Source organism: Accipiter gentilis, chromosome 6, assembly GCF_929443795.1.
Source record: "Accipiter gentilis chromosome 6, bAccGen1.1, whole genome shotgun sequence".
NCBI lineage: Eukaryota > Metazoa > Chordata > Aves > Accipitriformes > Accipitridae > Astur > Astur gentilis.
The window spans coordinates 38,196,376-38,222,630 of record NC_064885.1 but is presented as its reverse complement, the minus strand read 5'-3'; the positions used below and the strand labels follow the sequence as shown (position 1 = coordinate 38,222,630).

The 26,255-nt window shown below is 42.0% G+C and overlaps 1 protein-coding gene across 1 annotated transcript in view; it reads right to left on the bottom strand.

Annotated features, from left to right (window-relative positions):
• SPATA16 (spermatogenesis associated 16) overlaps nt 1–26,255 on the bottom strand; it is a 97,924-nt gene that overhangs the window by 3,739 nt on the left and 67,930 nt on the right. The window contains 5 exon segments of the mRNA XM_049802566.1: nt 9,931–10,011; nt 14,509–14,673; nt 21,797–21,909; nt 22,153–22,299; nt 25,480–25,627. Of these exon segments, the coding sequence (XP_049658523.1) occupies nt 9,931–10,011; nt 14,509–14,673; nt 21,797–21,909; nt 22,153–22,299; nt 25,480–25,627 (654 nt within the window).

The following is a 26,255-nucleotide window of genomic DNA, read 5'->3' as shown; positions in this document are numbered from 1 at the left end:
ATTACACACTTGGTCCAGAGCACATCCGTGTGGTACCTATAGGTGCTTTGGGATCAAGCTAGGCGGAGAAGCGTAGGGGTCTGAGGACAGAAACTTGAAAATGAACCAGGTACTCAGTAGAGTTTATTCTGTGCTCTTTATGTTCATATTGCATTTATTTTGCATTGCCCCAAAATTCTCCCTTGTGCTTCCAATTCTTGAATCGATAATATGTTGTGGCGGGCATCAATGGTGGAAATTGTTGATTTGGGGAGGGGCAGAACAAAAAGCAAGGGAATTAACACTGAGAAAACACCTGGGCTTCTGCAAGAGTACAGATATATAGTGTTGGCGTTTCAACTGTCTGTCCATGAAGCCCACGAAGGTACCTGGGGAATCAGAGCAATGGGCTGATGCTGGGTCTGCATGCCTAGTGCTTAGGGGAAATAAGTTAGGATAGAGAGCTCTCTAGGGCGGTGGCTGAATGAAAACGAGAAACGGGACAAGAAGAACAAACTTGTTTGGCCCACCTGAAGGAAACGACGCTATTTTTTAAGCCAGGGGAATCAATGGGAAGGACAAAACCTCTGTGTGTGTCCTCGGAACAAGAAGCTGCTGGCCTCGACGGCACAGCTTTTGGTGTGCTGCTGAGACACCAGTACAGAGCTGCGGCACCGACAGGCCGCGTCTCAAAAGTATTTCCATTCTTTTATTCCTGGGGAAAATCAGCCGAAAGAGCGAGGTTGCGTCTGCCTTTCCTCAGTGCCACGCATCAAGGCATATTTATTCTGATGTGGAGTGAGAAAGTGAAAAGCATAATTAGTGCACCAGAAGTACCTGGATGGACTATAAGTCAATTAGTCTGCTCTGAATTCCAGTTATGAGTTTGCTGCGAGAAGAAAACAATCTGTGGTCCGTGCGAATACTGAGGTCATCAGCGGCTCTTAACTGAAATGGTTTTACATCGTTCTCTACAGTTGGGCAGAATCTGTAAGTACTTACGATTTTGGTACACTTATCTAATGCAGTTTGTCTGCAATGAAAACACAGAGCTCTTTGCATAACTGGCAACGCAACAGGATTAGCTGGAGGGATGAACTGCGGAGGGTCTAATCGGGTGAGGCAATATATGGTTTCCCTTTGGCTTAGGATTTGATTTGGACCTACGGGAGTTTTTGAAAATGACATTATGTGGATCCACACAAAGATAAGAAACAATACGGGTCTTGTATGGAGCATATAAAAATATTTCTAATCCTGCCCTTTTGAACATGTTGTCCGGTGATGGATAAAGGGGAGAGACTTGCTGCTGTGAGCATTCTGCCCTGCTCTCTGGATGCCGTCCTGATTGATTTGCTCGTGGTGTGGAGGGATGTGTAAGCAGCACTTGCTGGCTGCAGCTGAATTACAATCATCGAAAGATTTCAGTGTAAGGGGCCTCTGGGGGTCATCCAGACCAACCTCCTTTTCAAAGCAGGGCTTTATGGGAAGTTCATATCTCCTCTTCTGCAAAATTTACTGCGTTTCTGGTAATGCCCTATCAGTCGCTTCTGAACTTGCCGGGATGTGTCTGGTTTCGCCCTGAATCACCACAAGGCAAGTATATTTTTGCCCTTCCCATGCACTCATTGGGATAAGACATGCCACATACGGTTCCTAATTCCATGATATGTACCAACTACGATGAGGGAACACTGCGGTACTATCCATCATTCAGCGTGGTTTTGTCCAAGTCCTGATGGGCCACAGATGTCACGAAACTTGTCAACCTTTGCTGCAAGGGGGCCGTTCCAAGGAACAGATGTCCGCGTTCGATGGCTTACTGACTGTCCAAAGGAAGCTTCGTGGCTTATCCAACAACGGGGGAGCTATTCCCGTCACAAGCTAACTTGAAAGCACACATGCCTTGCAAAAGATCGGCATGAATTTGAATACAAATACAAAATATCGGCCATAGTACCTGCTAAAGAGTTTAGAATCAAATGAGAAAGAGCCAGGACCCTACAAGGACAAACTCCTGTAGGAAAATAACTTTGTTTAGAGAGAAAAAAAAAAAAAAAATAGAGATGGCTAAGCAGCAGACTCTGTAAACTGTAAAATCATAAAAGTATGTCTTGCATGGATGCCTGTGTTTGCATTCTTTATATGCCTCAACATCCGAACTTCCTAAATCTCAGTACAAATTGGGGGAGTCACTCTCAAATAAGAAACAGGGGCTTTTGAAAATATAGGCAGGAGCTATAAATAACATGTAATGGCAAAAAGGATCTTCTGGCACACACAATCTATTTTTATTACTTGGGAGCTAGTAGTAAAAGAAGGCAAATGAGCGGCCTTTAAACACGAAGTACGTCTCAACTTTTTCCTTTGTCTCCCAGAGCTCCTGGCTAAAGCAGACTTTGGCGTGAATATGACCAAAGAAACAGTACTTGAAGGGCCTACGAGTAAGTAGGGATGGCTGTATACAGCGTGGAGGAAAAGCTGAGCGTATGCTTGAAAAAAGCTACCGGTATTTTAATAAGAATGAAACTTCAGTCTGTACATTCCATTAAGGTCAGTTAGAACAAAGATTGCTCAGTATCTGGAGAAAAAAAAAATCATGATTTTACTGTTTGTGTGTTAAGTGAAGTGCATTTGAGCTTCGATGGTTGCTTTTGGAAGCGAGTGGGTTTGCACAGTAGCAAATGATCTGAACTGCCACGGGCAGGCCAAAGTCACTTCCCTACATTTGTTTGGCAATGTAACCCGACTGACTGCGCGACTCTTGCCTTGGACCTGCTTCTAGAAATGTTCATAGCTTCAGACGCTGATGCCAGAGATAAATATGTTGTCCCTCATGCTCCATTTCTGTATTTTCACATGCCTCGTTTGTATGCATTGCCTTTCTTTAAAGAAAGAAGTCTGACAGACAGCTCCGTTGCACATTTCCATCGTGAAGGAATGAGTTCAGTGAAACGCTGAAAAACGGTGTTTGCCAGCAGGTTCTTAGCACGCTAGCGAAGCTCCAATGCTAAAAGCAGACGGAGCAAAGAGTGTTTGTTGATGATGAACTGAATAAAAATAACATTGATGCTGGTAATGAATTACACTTATTAACTACCTTACAACTCAGACAGTCCTTTTCTACTTTATAAGCTCTCCTGAAATCACTGTCCAGAGCAGTGTTTGCTATGAGCTGTCTTGTTGACTCTTGCTATTTTTCACAGCAGTAACAATACCTGGTAGCAAGTGTTTATAGGGCTGGAGACCCTCTCTGGTAGAGGGCAGCAGGTAAGCAGACTGCTCATTTATAACTGCCAGCATGATTAGCAAGGGCTGGGAAAATGTTGATCTAAATCCTTACGTGGGGATTCTTAATGCCCGGAATTGCCTGCGATTTAAGTGTCAGGCAGCTACAACCAGCTATGTTATTCCAATGTTTAGGACACTTACTGCTCGATTGCTAGATTTGCTGCTATTTAAAATTATTCCAGTGACTTATTGCACCCTATAGCTTGGTGGAATAGATCAAAGCCTTTTTCATCACAAAACACTCCTTCCCAATAGCATTAGCAGTGTTTTGTTGTAGCTGATGGCCTAAGCATTACGGGTATAGATGATACCTGTAATTAGACCAACTGATTTAGCTGTGAAAAACCATGCTTTTGTGTACAGAAACTTTCCTTCTGTACGTAGAAGGCAACAGCAAACTTAAAACTTCCTGCATCTGCTTCAGGCTTGAGTAAAACCTTGTATGCCCGAAAGCTCGCTGTTTCTTAGGAGTCATAGCCTCTGTTTTTTATATTGCAATGCTGGTCTAGCTCTGATCAGGAGGTATAGCTGTTTAGTGCGTGGTCACTACGGAGCTCAGCTTTATATTAGATGCTGGTGTCTGGAGCGTGAGTAATAGGCAGGATGCAATTGCTTCTTCCAGTGAGGCTGAGGGCCAGGTAGGCATCTTGCTGGGGCATTTTTTTCTTTTGTATGCAAGACACAAAGAACCAGAGACTCGCAAGGGCAGGAGTTGATTTTAGGGACCAGGAGTATTGATAACTGCCAAAATCCCACTGTCACCTCTCTCTTACACAAAGAGCTCTGCGAATGCAGTCACGCTTTTATTGTCCCTACAGCGGGGCTGAATTTATTAATGGGACTTTTTGCTTGCCTATGTTTCTTTTATATTGCCTCAGATTCAATGGGGCAGATCTCATTTTTCTGCTCACACGCTCTCCTAACTTCCTCTGCCTGGTCTGAAAACGTCGCTCGGTGCCGGGTTAGAAACCTCTGCCACAGTTACTTCTTGTCCCTCTTGAGGCTGTCGCCGATTCAGAGTTAATCCTTTCCAGAACATATTAATACGTGTTGTCTAATCTTAACGCGAAGCCAATCTTTGGTCAACTCTAACACAAAGTTTTGCATTTCCACCTGGTTGCTCTGCTCTTCGTTTCCTTCACCCTCAGTCTACCTGAATCAGTGCCACTGACATTATTTTGCGTTTGCGTTTGCCCTTTTCTGACTTCATTACACATAAGGCGTTACACATTAGACTTCCACTCCTGTTCCAGAAAATGTGCTTTTCCTCCACATTCCCATCCTTTGCTTTCCCTTTTCACAACGGGCCCGTGCGTTCATGAAACACGCGGCTGCATCGCAGCCCCAAGACGCGACCAACCAGGAACGAATTTCCTTCTATTAATTCAGGAATAGCCAAGTTTGAGAGCGCACCAAACCGCAACGACTTTTGAAGCCTGCGTGCTCTGAGAAGAAGCGCGGTTCCCAGCGGCTGTGGCATGGGCTTGGATGACTTTACAAGACGTTACAAAGTCATATACATCAAATAACTGTTGTAGTAGCCAGCACCGCGCTATTCAGCAACACGTCCCCTTTCCATCAGCATACTATGAATCTCCCTCCTTGCTCCTCTGGCTGACCGAAAGCCTAGCAAGTCTATGGCCCTTTTCCATGGCTTGATTTTCAATTAAGAGATAATGTCAGTGGAAGAGCACAGTTCATCAGATAGTGTTCCCCTGCTGTTGCAGAAGGCAGAGATGGAGTAGGCAGAGGTCAACTACTGAAAATCTGTGTGCCTGGCTAAAAGATTATATAATATGTCAGGCTAATTTTACTTCATTTCATATTCACATATATTAGTGCAGCTTTTGTTATATGCTTATCCTTATGTAAGTTACATCTGTTCTTTTATTCACTCATCCATGTTTGCTCTGCTTTCAGATTTATGAAACAGGCATTCCACTGAGCTCAGCAAATGATGGGCATAATAACTTATCTAAATTGCAAAGTATGTGATGCCCTTGAGGTAAACTCAGATGTGAAGGTTTTATGAAGTGTCTCACATGTGGAAGTGTAGGAAAGTGTTTATTTGCCAACTCCTGTCTCTCCTTTGGCTGTTCAGATGATGTTAAGAGGATCCTATGAAACTGCTATGAAAGCCCAGGGGCTAAACGGAGGAGAAAAGTAGAACTACATTATTAACTTCGTAGGGGAAGAAGAGCCATACTGGCACTTGCACTTATATGGCTCTTCCTCTCTTTGGATGTCAAAAGTTTCTGGTTGATAGGCTCTAAAGTATCTATTTATTTAATGAAATGCCTCTCACTGTAACAATATTGTGGGGCTTTATTAATGAAGTTACTCTTATGCGATAGGAGAGTAATCTCTTTTTATTTCTTTATTTTTTTTTCTCTTACGAGACTGCCGGGAAGCAAAGGCCCTAGAGAGGAAATGGGGAACCTTCCTGCCGTTATATGTATCTGAGATACCCTAAACCCCTCTGCCTGTCTGTGGCTGCTGTGAAGTCCTGCAACGGCCACGCAGAGACCTTTTTCCTTGAGTTACTCAGGGCCAAGCTCTACCACGAGTCCCAGCATTCGTGTTCACGTCAGCCGTCACCTCCGTTGCGTGGGACTCTGTCGGCAAAGCGCATAGTCGATAACGGCCAGACCTGGCTGTCCCCATCTGCTAAAGGCCCAGTGGTGGGGCCGAGCTGAATTACCAGATTAGTTCTCCTCAATCTCTCTTGGAAGTTTCCTGTTCATCGCTGCTGACCCTCGTGCATCAGAGGTCATTGCTTAAACAACTGGGCTAAATCAGTCTTGTTAAAACAATAAATTCAAATGTAATTTGAATTAAGTGGAGAATTTGCACTTTAAAGTCCAGTAAGCAAAAATACATTTCTACCTCTGGTCACTGGTGAAGACTTAAGCCTCTTTCAAAGAGAGGGTTTGATGCTCTTTCCCGTAACATTTCCTACACACTACTTTAGGTGGGCTTTTTTCCATTCATAAGGGTGGCTTCAGAGAAATCCATTCTCATGTAATGCTGACGGTGTGATATTTAAGTACCTTTGCAACTCAACCTATAACAGAATTTGGACAGAGCCAGTAACTAAAAAAAGAAAAGGAAGGTGGTAAAACAGTTTTTTAGGAATGCCCATGGTCCTGAAGTAGACTGGGACTCAGTCCCTCCATTACTTGCTTGAAAGGTCTTAGACCCAGGTGTCTGTTTCCCCAAATCGCTAATACAAAGCTCACATTTCAGCCAGGGGACTGCAAGGAAAAGTGTCGGTAAAATCCTGGAGAATAGGGATTTTGGGAGACTGACCCAGCCCGTTTTTCCTGCCTCCAAGGCATTCTCCAGGGATATCTAGTACATGGGTAAAGCCTCTCTATGAGGATGGTTCTTATCTCCCAACTTAATCTAGGATCCCCTTGTGGCTGGAAGGTCCATAGCCCGGTAATACCGAGAAAGGCATCTTCTGTGCAGTAATGTTCTCTTTTCTCCAGCTAATTACGAGGTCATTTTTCACTTCTTCGTATTTAAAGCTTCCAAAAATAATTAGCCCATTTGATAAATTAGACGGCTTAAAAACATAAATTTGTCAGTGAATTGGATGAGCAGCGCAGCACCCAAACCACTTGAAGCTAAACATATATTACTACTTTGTCAGTCCTGTAAATTCAAAATCGCCTAGATTAATTTCAAACTAATTTGATAAGCCCTCCACTGTGACAAAAGGAGAAGTGTTTGGGTGTCGGGCTTTGTGCCCTTCTGTGTCAGATTTCAGCCTGAATGAATTTTTTATGGCTGACTCTAGAATATAAAACTCTGAAAACAGTGGTTTGTAATGGCAATTCTGACAGACCCTTTAACCATTTGGAAAATAGGCACTGCTATAATTCTGCTGCATTAGAGAAAAAATTTGAGTGCTTTCATTAGGTGCAACAGCTGTTTCTATTGCAAGAGCCAAACTTCATTGGTGGTAGCGTAGCTGTTCAGCTTTCCAGAGTTTTGCGTTTATAGCTGATTGTATAAACTCTTTTATGTTCTTTTTCGCTTTCCAATATATGTAAATGAATTCAATAGCAAAAATACAAATAACTGCCTTGTAACTAGAACGGTGTGAAGGTTCTTTGTAGGCTCCTACAATCAGCATCATGCGATGAGCGAACTGAGAAATACTGAGTTTTCTGAAACGGTTCTAGCACAAGTGACGTGCGGTAATCCACACCACATCAATTTTTAATCATCAGATTTAATCCTCCTTCCTAGTAATGTGTTAGAGTTCTTTAATCTAGCGTAACATTCTTAATTAGAGCTGATTTAAAAAAACACAACCCAAACCAACAAAAAAACCCCCAAGCTCCCTGACTGTTTTCCCGTCTCCTCTATTTAAAGAGAATTATTTCCTAAGAACGTGCTGAATATGCTGAAATGAAACCTTGCAAAAAAGAAAAGTAGAAAAATATTTGATGATGCTTTTCATTTCTTTGTTCTGATATAACATAGAAAAATATTTTTTGTATTATGAAACAAACGGTGGGTTCTGCTTGGAACAAGATGCCTCAAATCAGTTATCTGAGTTGTCAAAAATGAAATGCAAAACTGTGTTCAGAATGCAAACAAATTTTGAAGCACAAAAATTTTAAAATTGCAGAGAGCAGATTTTCATGGATTCAGTAAATTTTATTCCCAAATATTGAATTATGCACAGGTTCGTGTGGCATAATGTGGGACACCAGTCCAATTTTAAACCTTAGCTTGGTTTCCATTAAGATTATACCAAAAGTAAAAGTATCCAGAGAAATATAAAGGGTGTACATGCATATATATGAATGCACCGAAAGAAAATACTTTGGTTTACAATGAAATATTAGCCACTGCCTGTTGAAATATGTGGGAATCTTTTTGGTACCACCAACAAACTTTTAATGAGCCTTTAATAAATATTTATTAAACCTGTGTACTTGGTCTAACTTACAGCCACGATCCTTTCTCGACAGCCTCTGAACTGTGGTTGTTCAGAGTTGTGACAATCGGGCTGGCTATTCAAACACCTAGTTGTGGATTAAAATCCTGACTTTGGGAAAAACTTTGGAAAACTGTGTTTTTGATATCGAAGCCTATTGTCTGAAAATGGGAAGCATAAGTGCTTGAGAAGTACAGGGACTAGGCTATTTGTAAATATGTCATTGACTCTTTGCATTCATCTAGCAATCAATGTTTATTACGTATGGCTGGAAATACATATGCAGTTGTATAAATATATATAATTCATATCATACGTAGTGTTTGTGTGGCAAAAGATTCTCATATGATCTGTAGGCAGGTGTGAGAGTTTTAGAGACTACCCTGGCGCAATGTAAAAGCGGTATGAATATTTATCCTTTGTTTTGCCTCACGAGCGTTTGAAAGAGATGAAACCCAGCCTGTCTATAATTTTGGGCATCTAGGGTTTGGTTCCTTTCTGAAAACGTTCTGTACTTGGAAAACTTTATTAAGAGCACTGATCTGACAGCTACCCGCGGCAATACACCTACTCGGGTTTTCTCTCGGAGGAGATGCCTTCTGAAATTTTAATTCAAATCACTTGGAATTACGGACTCTGAAAGTACCTTGACCCGCCACCCCTGTGATTTCTGTCAGACATCTCCGTCTTACTTGCTTATCCTGGTTACACTGACTCGGTGCAGCCAGGGTTTGGGTTTTCAGTATCTTCCCTGAGCTCTTTCTGTAAACCCTAAATCCCGACGAGGGCGGATTTCAAGTCCCACCAGTGCAGAATTTCAACCCCTCTGTTCCTCTGCCTCCCACCGCAGCCACAACCCAGAGCGAGCGTGCGTCCGTCTGGGATCTGACGGAGCCGTAAGACGCAGGATAAGACCGATCCTTCGAACCATTAGTACCGTTTTCCCTTCCTGGTGCTGCGTTGCTATCCTTTTGCTCATAAGGGGCTGAATGTCGACGGTGTTGAATGCCCAGAGCTGTGATTTGCTCTGGTTGGAAAGACTTTGTAGAAATGTAAGATACTCCTCTTACATCCCAGTCTGACCGATTAGTCATTACATTGGGTCAGATTCATCTGTACAGAGAACCAACACAAGACACTCTGCAGTTCACAAATCCTTTAAGAATTAAATTGACCGGTTGCTGTGCAGAGACTCCAGAAAGGCATTTACATGTCTTTTACCTCTCACATCACCAAAGCCTTATCTGAGCTCCACTAAGGGACCTAATTTGTTGGGCTGAATTTTATTCCCTAATAGATCCCCTCCACGCCCAATTAGCACAACATCTCGTATGACAAAGATGCAAAAGAAGTATAACTATCAGCCAAAAATAAGCTATTTGGGGTTTTTTGTGGGTTTTTTTTTTTGGTTTTGTTTTGGGTTGTGGGGGTTGTTTTTTTTTTTTTTTTTTTTTTTTTTTTTTTTTTTTTTGTATTAGATAACCACATGAGATTATTAACATGGACAAAGATCAACCATAGGGGCTAAAGCAAATAATAAATACATATTTGTGGTTAGTGCCTAAGCACTAACAGAGTTCAAGGCACGCAGTCAGGTTTCAAATGGCACCTACTTTCTTTTCTACCTTTTGAACAGATATGACTCAGGTGGACATTTACTCCCCAAGGAACAGTATACTCTCCTGCCCTTTGCTGCAGGTTTTTACCTTCTGAATTTTATTCCACACACGTCCTTTATCACTTCTTCCTTCAAGGGTGTCCATGGCATCTGCCATTAGCGACTGCAGCTGTGGCACCAAGATAAAAATTATCAGTGTGGAATTCACACAGAAATAACTTCTCTAAATACACAGATTAAAACCTAATTAAAAAATCATTTGTACGCTGATGATTTTATTACTCATCTTTCACACAATGAGCACTGCCACCTCATTTTTGCTTCAGCCATTACACTGTATTATTGTGGATATAAAATACTTAACAATGGGAAAAAATCCGCTGGAAAATTTGTATTTAAGCCTATACGTTTTAATGCAGTAAATGTTTATACTTAGTAAAGGAAGACTTGGGTTGTAAAGAATAAAGGCTCCGTATTTCATTCTTTAGCTGTCTGGGACATTCTGTGTTGTACATGAATGCTTTTTAGTAGTTTCTCCCAAGGCTAATGTATCATAATTTAAAGCAGCATGTAAAACCTCACAAGAGGACAACACTAAAGCTGAGATGCTTTTACTGTAGCTGGAAGTATCTAGCTCATTTTCCCTGCTTTTACTATCCTTTTTCTTTGGCAAACCCTCCCTTCTCCCCATCATTCAGCATAACAGAGCATAAAAACAAGGCTGACAATTTCTAGTGTAAACTATAAAAAGAAGCTGTAGGAAAATACTTGCTAATCAGTCCTTACTGTTAGAGGGAAGGCTAAAATTCAGGTTAGTTGTACTATTGCCTTGGTCCAGACCCTTCCAGGTTAGTCACAGCACTGCCTCGCTGTGCGCCCTTCCCAAACACTTGAAAATGTTTCAGTTGCTCTTATTTCAGTAACGGAGAGAGGAGGGTCGGACCCAGGCTGTTCTTCCGTGAGCAGCCGTTGGCATTGGCATTTAGGAACAAACTGGGAGAAACTTGTATTTAATATCTGTGATGTTGCTGTGCTCTATTAGGTCTATTCCAGGATGTTTAGTTGGTGAAAGTGAAGGCAAACAATAGGTTTTGATGCCTCTTCCCAAATTTGTTACTCGTTACGAGTAATTGGACAGCGTAAGAGTAAGCGTTCGTATTGTCTCTTCTTTCTCTACCTAGATGGGCAGCAGTTTAATCTAAGTACATAAGATGATGAGATTTAAAACATCGGTGTTTAGGCTCATCTGCGCAAGATGTAAAAATGCCGCCTTGAGATTCAAGGAGCAGATCTGTATTTTCTCAAGTTTACCGTTGCATTCAGGTTTTTGAAGTTAAAACTTTTTGTCTGTGTCCCAGCAATGGATAAATGATGCAGGAATCTTCTTTTGAATCTCTAAATAAATTTGCTGTGGTCGGTTCCAGCCTGCTTTCTCTGTGCTTGTGCAGCCGTTAAGTTGAATCTTATTGGGCCAAACATTTGATAAAAAGCTTTTTTTTTTTATTTTTTTGTTTTGTTTTGTCATGCATCAGTATTCATGAAAAACAAAACTGCAAATTTCTGCCTCTGACTTTAATGCAAAAGGAGTCAAGAACCTGTCAGAAATTTTCCATCACAATATTTCTATGACACATAATCTCCTTCTATGAATCCAGAATAGACACAGCCCAGAGATTAAGGGTATTAAGGGCAGAATGGGCAAAGCACAGATCCTGTGTCAAACCAGGCAGGGGAGGAACCGGTCAGGGGAAGGGAAGGATTTCTCCATCGCTTTTCTTGGAGTGATTCTGTCTGAAGAACCGGTGGAAGAGCACCCAGCGGGGCAGGGACCAGGACATCAGTCTGTCACCCCTACGGGGCCGCTCCAACAGCCCAACCAGGCTGGAGATTTCCCCGCTTTGGGCAAGAAGTTAAAACAAGAAACCTTTCCAATTAAAATGTCATTGATATTGATACAGACCAGTGAAAAGTGCCCAGCATATGGGCTCTGGTTTTAATTTTTATCACCCAAAGTTTTTCACCAGCTCTATTGGCAGACAAAATGTGCATGCTGCAAGAGTGGGCAGTTGGCAAACCACAGTAATTCTCCCAAAGCTGATCTTTTTTGGAAAATCCCCTCCAAGGAAAAATGCTGCATTTTTAAAAATATCTTGTCCTCATCTGATTTTAAATTGAAAGAGATTTCTGCCTTTTTAACAAGCTTTCATCTTGATTTATGACATACAAATATGGTGACATTGAAATCATAAACCTTGGAAACATTTTCTTCAGGGTTTTTCCCCACTTATACTCAACTCTTCAAGCTAATGGAAATCTTTGTTTTCCCAGGGTCTCTGAATAAATACTGATCTAAAAAGGCCTCAGTTGAAGTTCTCTGTGCCATAGATTAGGACTCCATCTATTTAGTTACAGGAAGACATTTACACAGAAGAGTTTATAACTGAAATGCCTTTGGGATCCTTGCTGTATCAGTGCAAATTGCCCTATTATAAATTCAGTGTGTTTTAAACTTTATACAACTTCTACTGTATGTGATAATAAACATTTGGCATCTTTAGCATTTTCTAACTCACACAATTTAACTGCCTTGCTCGGTCATAAAGTCTTATCTCAGTTTTACCAATGTAAAGGCGGAATGACCTCAGAGGAATTACTTTAAATTTTTATTAGTACATGTGAGATTAGAGTTTGGCCAGCTCAGTTTTCTTCACGGGAGAATTTAGATATCTCTTGGAAATGTTGCTGAAGAGCGAGAAGCACGTGGAGTGCAGCGGTTCTGACCCCATGGACATGGTGGGGCTGCCTCTGTAGCATCCATTGAGAGCCGCTCAATCCCACCAGTACAGCCCAGTCATCCCGCCTGGACCCCGGTGAAGTGAGGAGGGTGACAGGTAGGCTGAGCAAGCGAGGATCTTTCGCTCGCTCCCTGGATGGTTTGGGCGTGCAGACCCAACGACGGGCAGCGATGGTCTGTGCTCGATGCAGTTGTGATGGGGTAGGGAAATGGTCCCTACTGGCATAAAAGGAGCCTGTGCCATGCGGGCTGGTGCCACCGGGAAAGGTAAATCCAATTAATCGGTCCCCGGTGAAGTCACTCTGCAAGTTCTTGCTTGCAGTCCTGTGCCTTAACACCGTGGTGCCTGAAGTTTACTAAAATATTCTAGCTACAAAGCATCTGAGCCTCCACTTGCGCACACAGACTAAAGATATATTTTACAGCAGGATGACAGGACAAAGAAAAAGAAATGAATGCTGAATTAATACATTTTAATGCTCTGGACAGGGTAGCTGATAGAGATTTTCTGCCTTTATGCTTTTTTTAAAAAGCATTTTCATCTTGGGCTCAGTAAACAAAGCATATGTGTTTCGTTGACAGATTTACAATCTGTCACTTAAATCTCCCAGCACAGACCCTTGTTCTGCCCAGTCCTACCCCTAAGAGACTGAAGACCTTTGCCTTGGGTGGCCTAGAGCCTCCCCCAAAAAGCTTTCCAGGGAGGTCAGGCTTATGATTACTACATGACAAGATACAGGCAACAGCGTAATAGCCTGTGCCTAATGTGCGATGGACTGAAAATATTGTACCCAAGAGAAAAACCTATCACTGGAACGCGTACCCATAACTCAAGACCCTTTAGTCAGCCTTGAGATGTGGTCCTGCTGAAGTTTAATACTAGCGAACTTGCATCAAAAGGAGAATGTCTTTTAATAACACAGTTTCTTTGCAGTGTCGTTTCCCTTATCTCGAGCCCAGACTTCAAAGTCTGGCAACCACCTCCTGCAGTTGCAGGCCGCTGCTCGTCTTCCCTAAAGCAAGCTGCTGTGAAGCTTTAATTCTACAGAGCTTAGGAGCTTTGCAGGACTGCAGACAAATGTCAACGGGACTGGCTTTGGGAAAACCAGGAGTTTTTAGTGAACCCAAGTTGGATCATCAAAATTGGACTGCATTTAAATGCAGGAACTGGAGAGGGACTTTTTTTTCTTTCTCTTTTTTTTTTTTTTTTCTTTTTTTTCCTAGAGTGAAATACCTGAAATTTGCATGTACGTGAGCTCCCTCCCCCATCAGAAAACCTGACAGCCTCGTGGCAGAATAACCATACGGCGCTTTCTGATTGCAGCTTATTGATATCCTATCAAGCTATTAATGACTCTAGTCTTGCAACAGCCCTGCTAACATCACTGCCCTCATTTTACAAAGGGAAAACAAGAGCACAGCAGGTAGACGGGTTTATTCAGAGGCAGGGAGCAAGTGGTAGCTGGAGCCAGGAAAGAAAATCTTTTTTCTCTTTTCCCCCCCTCTCCTCTGCTTTAACTAGATTCGGCCTGTTTTGCTGCAGGTGGCTTCTGGTGTTAGATATCTTAAAGTAGCACGATCTGAATAATTGCAATCATTTTCCCAGACCGATTTGGGGAGGTTTGGGGGAAAAGAAGAGGTTTTAAAAATAAGCCTACAGATGAGTCATGCTGGTTCTATAAAAGTCATCCTCGCAGGTGATTAGCACCTCCTCTGACAAGGCACTGCAGTAGGATTTTAAAACTACTTCAGGTCCGCGCACACGAAAAATGACTTCCAGAGCAAATTGCGGCACGGTGCTCTGCCCCAGCCCTTCCCTCCCTGGCTCCCTGCCTCTAAAGGCCAAAACAAGTATTAGAAATAAATACTTACCAGTTCGGCATCCTGCTGACTGATGTCCTGCAGGTAGGGAACGGTTGCTAGCTCAGCCATCGCTTGATTAATCACTTGGGACTGTTCCTCGACTCTCTGCAAACGGCCGAGGAAGCTGGCGTAATGCAACTTCTCTATCCCACGTGAACACGGGCAGAGATTGTCCTGTTTTCTCAGCAAAAGCAAGTAGGTTAGAGGAGAGTTGCAGGAAACGCACTTATCCTTTGAGTCCTGTGCCTTGAGGCTTATCATCATATATATTTGTGCTGGTAATACTATAAGCACTATGGCATTCAGCACCTTTAAGATAATGCTGCTGACAATCTTTGTAGAGGGGAAAAAAAGAGACTTTTCTGCCACAATCTCTCTAGTAGTACTAGAAAAATAAATATGCAGTCGTAATATATGTGAAGGGGAGACAGCAGATAACAAACATGAATGCAATTTTCTCATTTGGAAGTGGCTTTTCCATAATCCCCTCTGTTAAATATTACCTGACTTTTATGGATTGCTTTTAAATTTTCAGTGAAGTGGTTGAGGAAACCTTGCAGTGTGTCAGCTTATGGCTTGTTTGCAGACTAGGCAAATCCACAGTTTTCAAATATATAACCTTGAGGGACTAAAACCTGCAGAGGTGGTCTCTGATCCTCCAGGCAGCTAGGCACGTGGTAAATTTTAAGCGTGTGAATACAGAAACTCAGCCAAGTGCTTGCATAAAATCTCAGCACCTGCTGAAGTACTTGATGGATGCCAGCCTTACCACCATATTTTCAAAAGTATTCTGGTGCCAAAAATGCAAATAAGCACCCTACTGAGATTTTCAAAAGCAATTTGGCCTAGATTCCTGACGAGATGTAGCCATTGCATATCTGAATGCTCAGCCCTTCCGAGTGAAATTTCCATTCATCTAATCAGGGTTTTGAATGTATTTAAGTGCCTGAAATTCCTAGAATTGGCATCAATTTTCAAAACCACTTCCAGTATTTTTAGCAGACCTTTGCTCTAGCAGTTACATGTGGCAGCACACTGATGCTGCCGTTTACATACGCTTCCAGGTAGGTGATTCTAGGTCCAATCGTATTTTGAACGGGGTGAAAGGGAAGTTTTGAATGACATTTATTTTTCAATAAATGGTGCCCTGTTTTTAAAATGAACTTCTCTTGGCAAAGAATCTCGATCACTTGTTTTGATCTTGGTTTTGCAGAAATTTGCACTAGGCAAGCACCAAGTGTTATCAAAATGACTATCAACATAATTCTTGTACCAAGTCTAAGAATTTAATAACAATGCTGTTCTTGCTTTCTATACATCTTACAAGAATAATAATGGAAAAAAAGCTTAGTTTTCTTTTAACTCCAGAAAAATGCAACTAATCCTGGTACAGTTAATTTCACCCCTTTCAATATAAAACCTAATATAATTGTAAAATAGGATGAAGTGAAAGACCTTGCACTGGAGACCAATGGCAGGAACGCAGCTATAACCTGGGAGCTCCAGATATGAAAACAACTGAAAAAAGAAAGAGCTGAGCCAACGAACTGGTATTTCCATCAGCTGAAGGAGAGAATCAGGCACTGCGCAGGGAAAAGGAGCTCTGGTCAGCAGTTCTCTGGAGTATTGCAGATAGCTTCACTCAGCTGTGTTTGGAGAGGTTAATTTAAACCCAAGCATCGTGGAGCAGAGAAGCCAGCATGGTAGGAGATACCTCTTTTGAGAGAAGTGTGGTTTGATTAGTCTATTAATGAAAATGCCAAGAGCTTATTATTCTTCTCAATAAACATAATGCAGGGCTAAATTCCAAAGGGAGCAAACAACTGAAAAGGGAAGGATAGATAAAAGACAATGATAACAGAAGGACCATTGTGTATAAATAGGTACAAATAAGACTGGGATGGCAATCTAGCTTCTTATAATTCAGGTTGAAGGTCTGCAGTGTGTTTCACCAAGAGCAGATAAGGCGGAAAACCTACCTAGTTCTAAGATGGAATTTACTCAGTTTATGAATCAGATATTAGGTGAGACAAAGGTGTATAATAGCAGGTGATTTGACCGGAGGAGCCAGGAGAACCCTTCCAGGCGTACCTTCTCACGAACTCCTGTTGACCCACCCCTAAGAAGGGAGAGCAGGACAACTTTCTTTCTTAAAAAACTGTTTTTATCATTTGATGAGTCCTTTTCTGAGGACCTGACCTAGTATGGGCGGGAGACATCAGCAGGAAAAAGAAAGATTTCTGTGATCTATAATATGTGACACAGGCTAGTCAGCATGGCACTAAAGCAAGGAACAAAATGGAGCCTCGTCTCCACCTGATCGTGGGTGTTTGAAAGCCAGAGAGCTGTGTCCCCAGGTAGAGCTGTGTGCATTAAAATAAGGAGAAGCAATCAGTTAATGAGAGAGAAAGAGAGCTCTTGTCAACATGAAATAGTCTCACAACACTTTAGATGTAGCAAAAGGTTTTTCCCTGCTATTCTTGAAATCCGCCCAAAACCTTTTTTGTGTAAGCACTGAGAAATGAGTATATTGAGTCATCAGCTAAGAAAGCAGGTAAAAAATCCTCCCTCATCATGCTGTGTCTGTTGGGGGCTTCTCCAATGGTTAAGAAAGTAAAGGCAAAAAGAAAACAATTTTTTCTCTGCTTGACTCTCCAGAAAAATAAGAGAGCATGCCACGTAGCGATGGGAAACAAATGGGGCGTTTGTGCCTACATGCACTCTGTGGACATAGCAATGCTATTTAAGTTTATAGGAGGTTGGAAGTAAATAAATAAATAACCGACAGTGGGGGTTTTTTTGAAGGGATTAGAGGAGGTTGAACATTGTCAGAGGTGGCGTTTCAGTGACAATGAAAAATGCTGAAAGAGAAAGTAAATAACTGCTGCTGGCAGGAGAAAAAATTCCACGGGGAGCTGAACCACATGATGAGAATTACATGAACTATAGCAGAATTCAAGGGGCTACTAAGCTGCAGTAAAAAACATAATAAAGTGGCCAAGCAATCAGATGAAGATGAAACCAGCTCAGGTAGGCACGGTGAAGGTTAAGTAAAGAGCTAACTTAAATGGAGACTTCAGTGGAAAAGAGTTGGCTCCTTTAACAAAGAGAAGAGATACACATTTGAGGAATCGGGTAGCAAAGGAAACCAACAAATGCAGTATAAGGAGTCACCGTTGCATCCCGGTTAGAAACGCAGTAACATATATAAGACAATAAATGATTAAATTATGATGCTGTTACTTTCTGGATGGGCCTCACCCCTATTGTCTGGTATTCCAAGGAGAATTTAAAGAAAAAAGTATAAAATGAGCAATTGATGGACTTTTTCTTGATGCCTTTATTTACAATGGGCAATCTCACCTGAGGTGGGGGTCCTCCCAAAAGAGAGCTTTCCCCAGAAAACTTTTTGCTGCACAAATTCCCTTTGAACTAAAAAAAAAAACCCCAACAAACCCAACCCCAAAAAGCGGTTTACCCCCAGAGGCATCTTTGAAAACCTTCCTTCTAGGAGAGAAATGAGGTCTTGATGCCCAAGGATCAGCCCTGTCACATCCTCATTCCTCTGACCTTGGGATGAAAAAGCACCTACAAAAAGCAGATAAGCCTGTTCTGGGTGGAGCTTACTTGCTACTGCTAAATACCCAGAACTGTCAACCAGAGCAAAGATAGGACAGGCTTTCATCGCAAAAAGCAGCTGGAGAGCATGTGAGAGGAGTGAATCATGTGTCCTTTCTGTATTGAGAATTTTGGGATGATACCCCCACTTTTTGCTTTTCTATATACTCCAGGAAGGAGTCATCCCTTATGCCACTTCTATTTATAAATAAAGTTTAATCGCTGAGTGCTAAAGAAAAAAGAAAAGTGAAGTGGCTGGTCAGCCTGGATTTAAAGCAGGATCTGTCATATCCAATACTGTGGCATGTTTCACTGTCAGCTTTAAGAGCACCACTTTGCAAAAGTCTAGAATGCTCCCCAGTAGTTCTTCTTTTCTACCATAGAGTCTTTACCACTATTTTTCAGCTCAAAATCTGAATGAAGTTGTGCCTTGCAAGCAGCTCTGTAGTGTATTGCAACAACAAGTGGAAAAAAATCCACCATAATGTTTCTTTAATGCCCTTGGTATCCTCCGGAAAAATGTGTATGCTAAAACCCGTATGTAGTAAACGCTTTCCCTCTACTTAAAAAATAGACAACAAAACAGCGAGATCTGTAAATGTAAGCATCATGCTGTGAATCATATGGTAGGTTTTGTTCACCTTTATAAGATGAGCAGTCTAATAAGACCCTCTGGCCACTGTTTCTCCTGTTAAGTATCATCATGTGCCCATGACATGGGACTCTGGCTGGAGAAAGGCAAACTTGGAGTGTACAAAACAGCAGAAATTACCCCAGTGAAACCACTCGACAGAATAACCACTTGTCAGCGCCGGTAATCTTGACCGGAATACGAGTAGCTAAAGGTCTGACCGATACGTATTTTTTAAGGCAAATAAAATAAACTTTGTGTCACAGTATGTATTTCTGGGTAGATGAGGTTTATGGCGTTTCCCTACCAGCAGCAGATGATGCCGTGCGGGGACCAGACTGCGACATTCTTTCTCAAATGCTTTTTGCTTTACAATACGCAAATGTCCCCTTGATTTAAATGGGACTGGCTGTTCTTTCTGAAGAAGGGGGGGGGCCGATAGAAAATGCTCCGCTTTTTTAACCTTTAACTTCATGTCTTACCAACAGTGGTGTGTGTATAGGTCATATAATTAGCTCTAGGTTGTATAGCTGTAAAGCTGAGGTGGCAGAATTGACTAAGTGTTGCCATAGCTTACCAAGCTCCGCTTCAGCACTGAGATGTTTTTGTCAAAAAAAAAAAAAAAAAAAAAAAAAAATTCTGATTAGGACAAGCATTTTGGATTGTATGTTTTCATCTGCAAATGGAGAAGAGGGCAGAAAGGAATGTTTGTTCTGTTAAAAACCAGACATATCCTTTTATCTTCTTAAAGGAGGTTGTAAAGCTAGAGTCTTTGTATCTCTGTATCAGAAGTTTGTCTTGCAAAAGTTTTTCATTTAGTTTGTGTGTGACACAAATACAATGGAATCATATTTCTAGCTTGAAGAAAATTTTGGAATACTTTCAAGGAAGCAAAAGTGGCCAAATCTCTGGCAGGCCCATAAAGAGATTTTAATCACCGGTAGCAGAGCAGTTCTGGCTCTGTGCCTATCTGTATTATCAGGTATAATAGGCTTTGTCATTTGCGCTTTGGGTCAGAGGTTTTGTCTTGCCTGGATCATGCGACGCTATGAAAACTGAAGGGAAAGTGAACGTGTTTCCACCGATAATGGATGTGGAACGGGCAGCTGTTTGTTCTAACTCAGCGATAATTTCTTCTGCCTCAGGGCTTTCCTCCTCTCCATTAAAGCTCCCATACTGACCCCCCGGTGGCTGGTTAGAAATCTCTAGGACCACGGTTCAGACCTGTTAGCCCATTCATGTTGCTGCTGGAGGTGGCACTGGGGTAGACCTTGCCCGAACCACGGGGATGCTATGACGACCTCCCCGAAAAAAAAAGGAAAGTTTGCTGGTGACTTCAGTGGTGCTGGGATTTCACCCTGTATTTTTGGGACCCCTCCTCTGTTTCAGCAAGAATATTTAAATGCACGAGGTGAGGTCTAGAGCTGGTAGAAAATATTACTGTGTAGGAGCAGTGTAAATTCATACAGCAAGTGGGGACTGGCTTGAGCAATCCTAACGCACCACTCTGCTCTCGTCTCTTACATGAGGAGTTTGTTTTCTTTTCCCTATACCCTGGATATCAGATACCGCATATCCCTGCGTGGAGCACATGGTCCTGTTCCTCCAAATTCATTTACAGAATAGGGTAGTTACGGAGAGTCCAAAAGATAGCTGATTTCAAAACTTTTCTCTTCCTGATACTCTTTAGAGACTGGAAAACTGCAGTAGAAGACTCCTACCTCTAAAAGCTCTATGTTAGACCCAAAGAGAGAATTGTGGGGTCAAAGAAATTTTTTAAAACCTGGAGTGTTACTGGGGCTTTTAGAAAGACCCGGGGTTTTATTCTGTATCCAGTACCCAAGCCACTGTCTGTTTATACTTCTAGCTTCTCAAATGTTCGAGGTGCAATGCACCCAGCAGTAACAGATACTTCGCTCTCCCAAAGATGCCACTTCTATTAGTCTGCACATCAATAACTCGGGCTTTTGGTCATCCAAAGCCAATAGCACATGGCTTCAGGAGAGAACTGGAAAGAAGCGGCTGTGTGTTTCCTCGGGGATGTCTGCCCTCAGCCTGCTCCACCTGCCTCCCACCGATGCAGAAGCTTTATGAGCACCCATTCTGGCGAAGCACTAAGCACCTTTACCTCCCTCTAAGCATGTGAGTTCAAGCACTTACTGTTGTTTCAGCAGCTGCTCTCTGAGAATAAAGGAGATATAGCTTCCCCAAATATCTAGCTAATGTTTTTTCCTTGCTAGGGGTTGCTAAGTAGCAGTTTTTGTCAACCTTCTCTCTGGTATCAAAACCTAAGAATATAAATCCTGTGATTTGCTAAGACACCCCTGACGAGGAAATGGCTCCGATTCCTTCAACATACAGAAAACTGAAAAACTGTTATTGCTAGGGAAAAAGCGTTAACATTAGCATTTACAGTCTGGGGAGGAGAGGCTTCTTCCACTTATTTTCAGGAGAATAATTTAAGAATTGCATTAAAACAGTCTAGTCTACATGCAAATTTGATTTTTGACCTTTTGTGCTAATCAAAAGCCATGGTGCTAAAAAGCTGTGTACATTACTGCAGAAAGTATGGAGTAGAATTAACTAATATACCTTCAATATGGTTGTAACAGATTTGAAGGTTATTTCACATACTTCACTACATAGGGATCAGGATCTAAATCACTAGAAATGCTTCAAGTACCAATTATTAACTCTTGATGGAGATCCTGGTGATATGTGTAGTATACTATGGGTATTAAATATAGCAAGTAGTTTTGGTGGTTATGTGAAGTAGGGACATAATATAATAGGCCATAAAGATTTGAGAAAATTGCACGCAAAGTGCTTTTAAATAAACTGGGTACGCTGTTAAATAATTAGGGCTACTTTTTAAAAGTACCTAAACCCCATCTGAACTGTGTCCCTAATGCAATTCACTGAGCATTTCTGGACACAGGGAGAGCATGTGCAGAATGAATTACCCACCAAAAAGCGCACGTCATTCACAGACGCGCAGACTTCTGCCGCCATACACGCTACACACCAGAAAGTGGATTTTATACTCACAGTTAATTTGGTGCTTCTTATAAAATCCATTACCGGCACGATCTTTTTCCCAGTGTTATCCCAATATCTTTTTGTTTCTTCTTTCGTGAGAGGACTGAAAGGTGCTTTCTGGTCTAGAAAATGAAATAAAAACCCCCGTATCATGTGTTTATTCATATACGTTTTCCACAGAGGATCTGGCAAGATGACAGGTAAACCGGAGGAGGAGGTGAGAGGAGGATGAGGAGAGCTGTCTGGGCTCTCAGGGCTGCCGGTACAGAGAAAGGGGTCCTGAGAAACTCCCCAACCCCCCTCCTTTAGCAAGGATCATGGAGGTCACCCCTGAACCATCCCAGCTATTTAACAAGTTGGCGTACCTGAAAAGATTGGCAGTTTTTTACTTGACCACCTTTCCAAGATTTTTCCAATACGTTTGTTGCTGAAACCCAGAGTCAGTAAGTACCGCTGGGGAGGCAGGGACGGCCACTCAGCCGTCTGTGGCAAGAAGTGAAATCCATGAGGATCTGGAATAGGGAAATGAAAATAATTTCCACTGTCACATTTCTTCTCGGTTGCAAGATAAGTTACTTTTTTTTGGAGGAAAAACCCGCAAAGTCTAAGAAGGAGTGACAAGTAGTCCAGAAAGCTTGCCAAAACAAAGGTGGCCAAACCAACCCATCCAGCTATAAGTGGGTGTTGAAATTCCAGACGTTGCAAACTTTTGCATCAACAGCTTAAATTTTGCTGATGCGTAAGATGAAGCACGTTCTTTTCATTTATGTACATTTTGATGCTGCTCCTCCAAAGCATTAATAACTCAGCACTTCAGTAACATAACGTCCCGATCTTTTAACTGCAAAAGGAGCTGTTTTGTTGTTCCCTGAATTTGCGAGGTTTGATTTCCTGCACATTTGTGCTTTCACCAGCACCACCACCGTAATCCCAGGCTTCCTGCCTGTTCTTGCTGATCCACCCAGCCGGCTTTTCCAGAGTTTGTGCCTGCCGCTGCCAAACTCCCAGTGTGTCAGCCGGGTCGGTCTGCCCTGACCTCGGCCAGGACAGATGCTCGGAGCAATTGTATAAAACCACCTTTGCTTAGGGAGCCAGACCAGTCCTTTCCTCCCTCCCCTTCCCCTGCAAGAAATAAACCTAGATTGAATGTCAGTGTCACTTTTCGCAAAGGCGTGCTCTGTTTTCGGTGAGCTCTGCTTTTAAGATGCCAGGCTGTGCGATCACTGTGACAGATGGAGAACCCCACTCCGAGCTCTCCGGACTTACCCCTATATAAATCAAAGCGAGTGGACCCGATATTTCCCTTGCAGCATATTCTGCTTCTGAACGGATTCTCAATTTTGCAACAAACTGCATTGCACGCTTGGATTTAAACGTGTATCTGCTCCTTTTCCTTGGCAATAAGGAAAACTTTGAAATTAATTCAGTCCTTACACTCTAGCAGAACTTGGGCTAAAATTGGACAGATGATTGTTACAGAATAGGAAGGTTATTTAAAATAACATGTTCATGAGACGTCTGGTATTTCACACCCACTGTTAAAATGGGGCTTAGCTCATATTTTTAATTTCACCTATGATGTGAAATGTGAGATACAGACCTGCAGGTTGAATGCTCAGTGGTATCACACCGACAATGAGCTAAACTTGTTGCTTGTGATGGTTTTTTTTTGGTGGGCAGTGTGATTTTAGGCCAGATCTGAATAGATAAGTTGAGAAACCCCTGCTGCTTTGGCTGACTTCACCTAACGCTGTTGTGAGTTATCTCAGCATCAAGGCTAGGAAAAGGAGCTGCATCTGCCCTGTCTGAGAGGGTTTCCAGGACAGAAAGGAGGGAGGTCGGGAGACGTGACACCTCTCACACCACCGCACTCTCAAACCCCCGATACCCATATTGTTTGTTCTTGGCTATCGATCCCATTTAATTCCTAGAATCTTCTGTGATCCCAGAACCTGCCCTCAGAGAAACTTGTATAAAATTGAGGCAATTCTTTTAACCGATAGATTTTTTTTTTGTAGACAAACGTATTTGAAGGCAGAACTGACTCTATTCAATCTGTTTTATAAGTGGCTAAAGTACTGTAGGACTGGGATCTTTTACCTCTTCTTTTTTCTTCCCCCCCCCCCCTCCTTCTTCCTTTTCCTTATTGGGAGGAGTAAGAAAATGACTGGTGACACTTTCAGAGTCATTCAGTGATTTACGAACACAAACTGAGTTTCGGTGCAACACTTGCACACTTGCTGCTTATGTGCTCCTGAAAGTCTCATCCTTGCTGTAAATTGAGGCAGTTATGTGAAATATGAATTTATCTTTTTTAAAATCAGATTCAGGGAGTTTTATTTTATGCTCCTTTAAATGCCAATACTTTTGTCCCAGGAAATTCTCCACAAACTCACATCAGCAAGTATAACGGTAGACAGGGATTTTAGAACCTCAGTGATAGGCAAGTCCTCATTCTCCCTCTTGAAACAACCCCAAAGCTACTGCCAGAAACCTAATACATGGGTAGTCTGCAACTTGCAAAACATGATCTAGTTTTACACTGGTTTCCTAAAGCAAAACAAAACCGAAAAAACCAAGTTTACTTGTGTTAAATATTTGCACAGTTTTGTGGTAAACATTCGGTCTCCTAATTCCTATTCGTGCTTTTTAAATAGATTTTCTTTTCCTCCCCAAAGAAGCAATGTGTAATACTTTTGGAAGCCTTATTTATCTGCAGAGTGCTGGAGCTCAGTGGTGGTGGAAGGACTAAGGCATCATCTCTGACCTGGGTGTAAATCTTGCAGGGAGTGGGCAGCACCTCAGCCTTTCAGACCACCTTGCTGGAAGCAGCAGGGAGCGCTGAGCTGCACATCTAGTTTGTGTGACGAAGATAAAGGCTTTCCAGAATTTGACTTGAGAAATGTATTTTTCCCTTTATGTTTCTCAATCATCAGCTCGAAGCCAAGCGTTATCGGGGTCGACTATGTTGCAAGTCACCGGGTTAATGATAGCAAGAAATGCCTTTTGTCCCCCTGCCTCCCTTTTTGCCACAATGTCATGACCATTCCTCTTGAAATAAGGTTGTGGTCATCAGAATTTAAACATCTGTTTACTCCAGGAGATGCTATTTGAGTTCACTCTGCCAGGAGATGACAACGGGCTCTGCAAAGCCCTTGTTCACTCTGGAACCTACTTGTCTTCAACAGGCTAGAGGAAACCTGGCTATCTAGTCCCATCCCCGCAGCTGAGATGCTCTCAAAGGTGGTGATCAGTCCATTAGTGCTCTTAGAAGGGAGGATATTTTTGGAAAAGCGAAGGCTCTGCTGCAGGGATGACCATCGGTGACTGATGGATATCCACAGAGATGGGAATGAACTTGGGTCTCGCTGTCACCACAATACATGGCAAATCTACCTTTGAACAAAAGACTAGTTGCAGTAATGAAATTCAGCAATGGAAACATGGGGCTTCATGGGTAAAAATCATCTTTATGGAGATTTGCGGTGTAAAGTCTGTACTTCGCCTAAGTACTGATTTGATTACCTAAATAATGTATAATCGTGGAGCAAACCTCAGAAATTAATTTCCCCCGCAGCAGTGTAGAAACGACTGGAGCTCGAGCTCCAGACTCTCTCAAACTCTTTTTGAGTCAGACACACACACACGCAAACAGTATACAGCGCTTAAGAGCATGTGAAATCTGCTGTTACCTGTATATATGTGCTCCACATAATCAGGGTGCTTTTTAGCAAACAAGTCCTTTATCTTGTTTATTTTGTCAGCCTTGACTTCTGTCACACATGGTGTGTACATAACTGAAAAAGATACTTCTCTAGCAATGGCTTCTTCAATCATAGCCTAAAAAAGGCAAAGAAATGATACATTTCATGTTGGTTAATGGCTAGTTAAAAAAAAAAGAAAGAAAAATAATTACTTTCACAGATGATATTTTCCCTTTAATAATTGCACAGTCATGCAAAGATAACATATTTTAGTCTTGAATATTAATTAGAGGGGAATTTAAATTAGTTCCAGAAAACACTGCCTACTATACTCAGAAAATCAATTTAATGGAGAAAGAACATTTGTAAACAGTTTTCAGTGCAGCGAGCCTATGTCTTCAATGAGGAGAAAAGTATTAGATAAATTATCTTTTAGATGAAAAGAAAAAGTGATTCCATGCTCTCTGAAGGTCACATCTTTTATCCGAGGCTTTTATTCAGTCCTTGGGAGCTGGTTAAACAATACTAAGCATTTGTATTACCCCTTGGGTTGAGCATGAATCAGACACTGTGCCTATACGGAATATTAGTCTTAAAATATTGCGTTTAAACACCATTTGCATTAAGAGTAAAATTCACTCCTGCGCAGAGGGCAACACGAAGCTTATGAACCTTGTCATCCCTTAAGAATGACTCAGATGATGCATTGCGCCGATCTGACGCGGAGAGGTGGATTTCACACTCGGTGGACCCCAATGAACTGG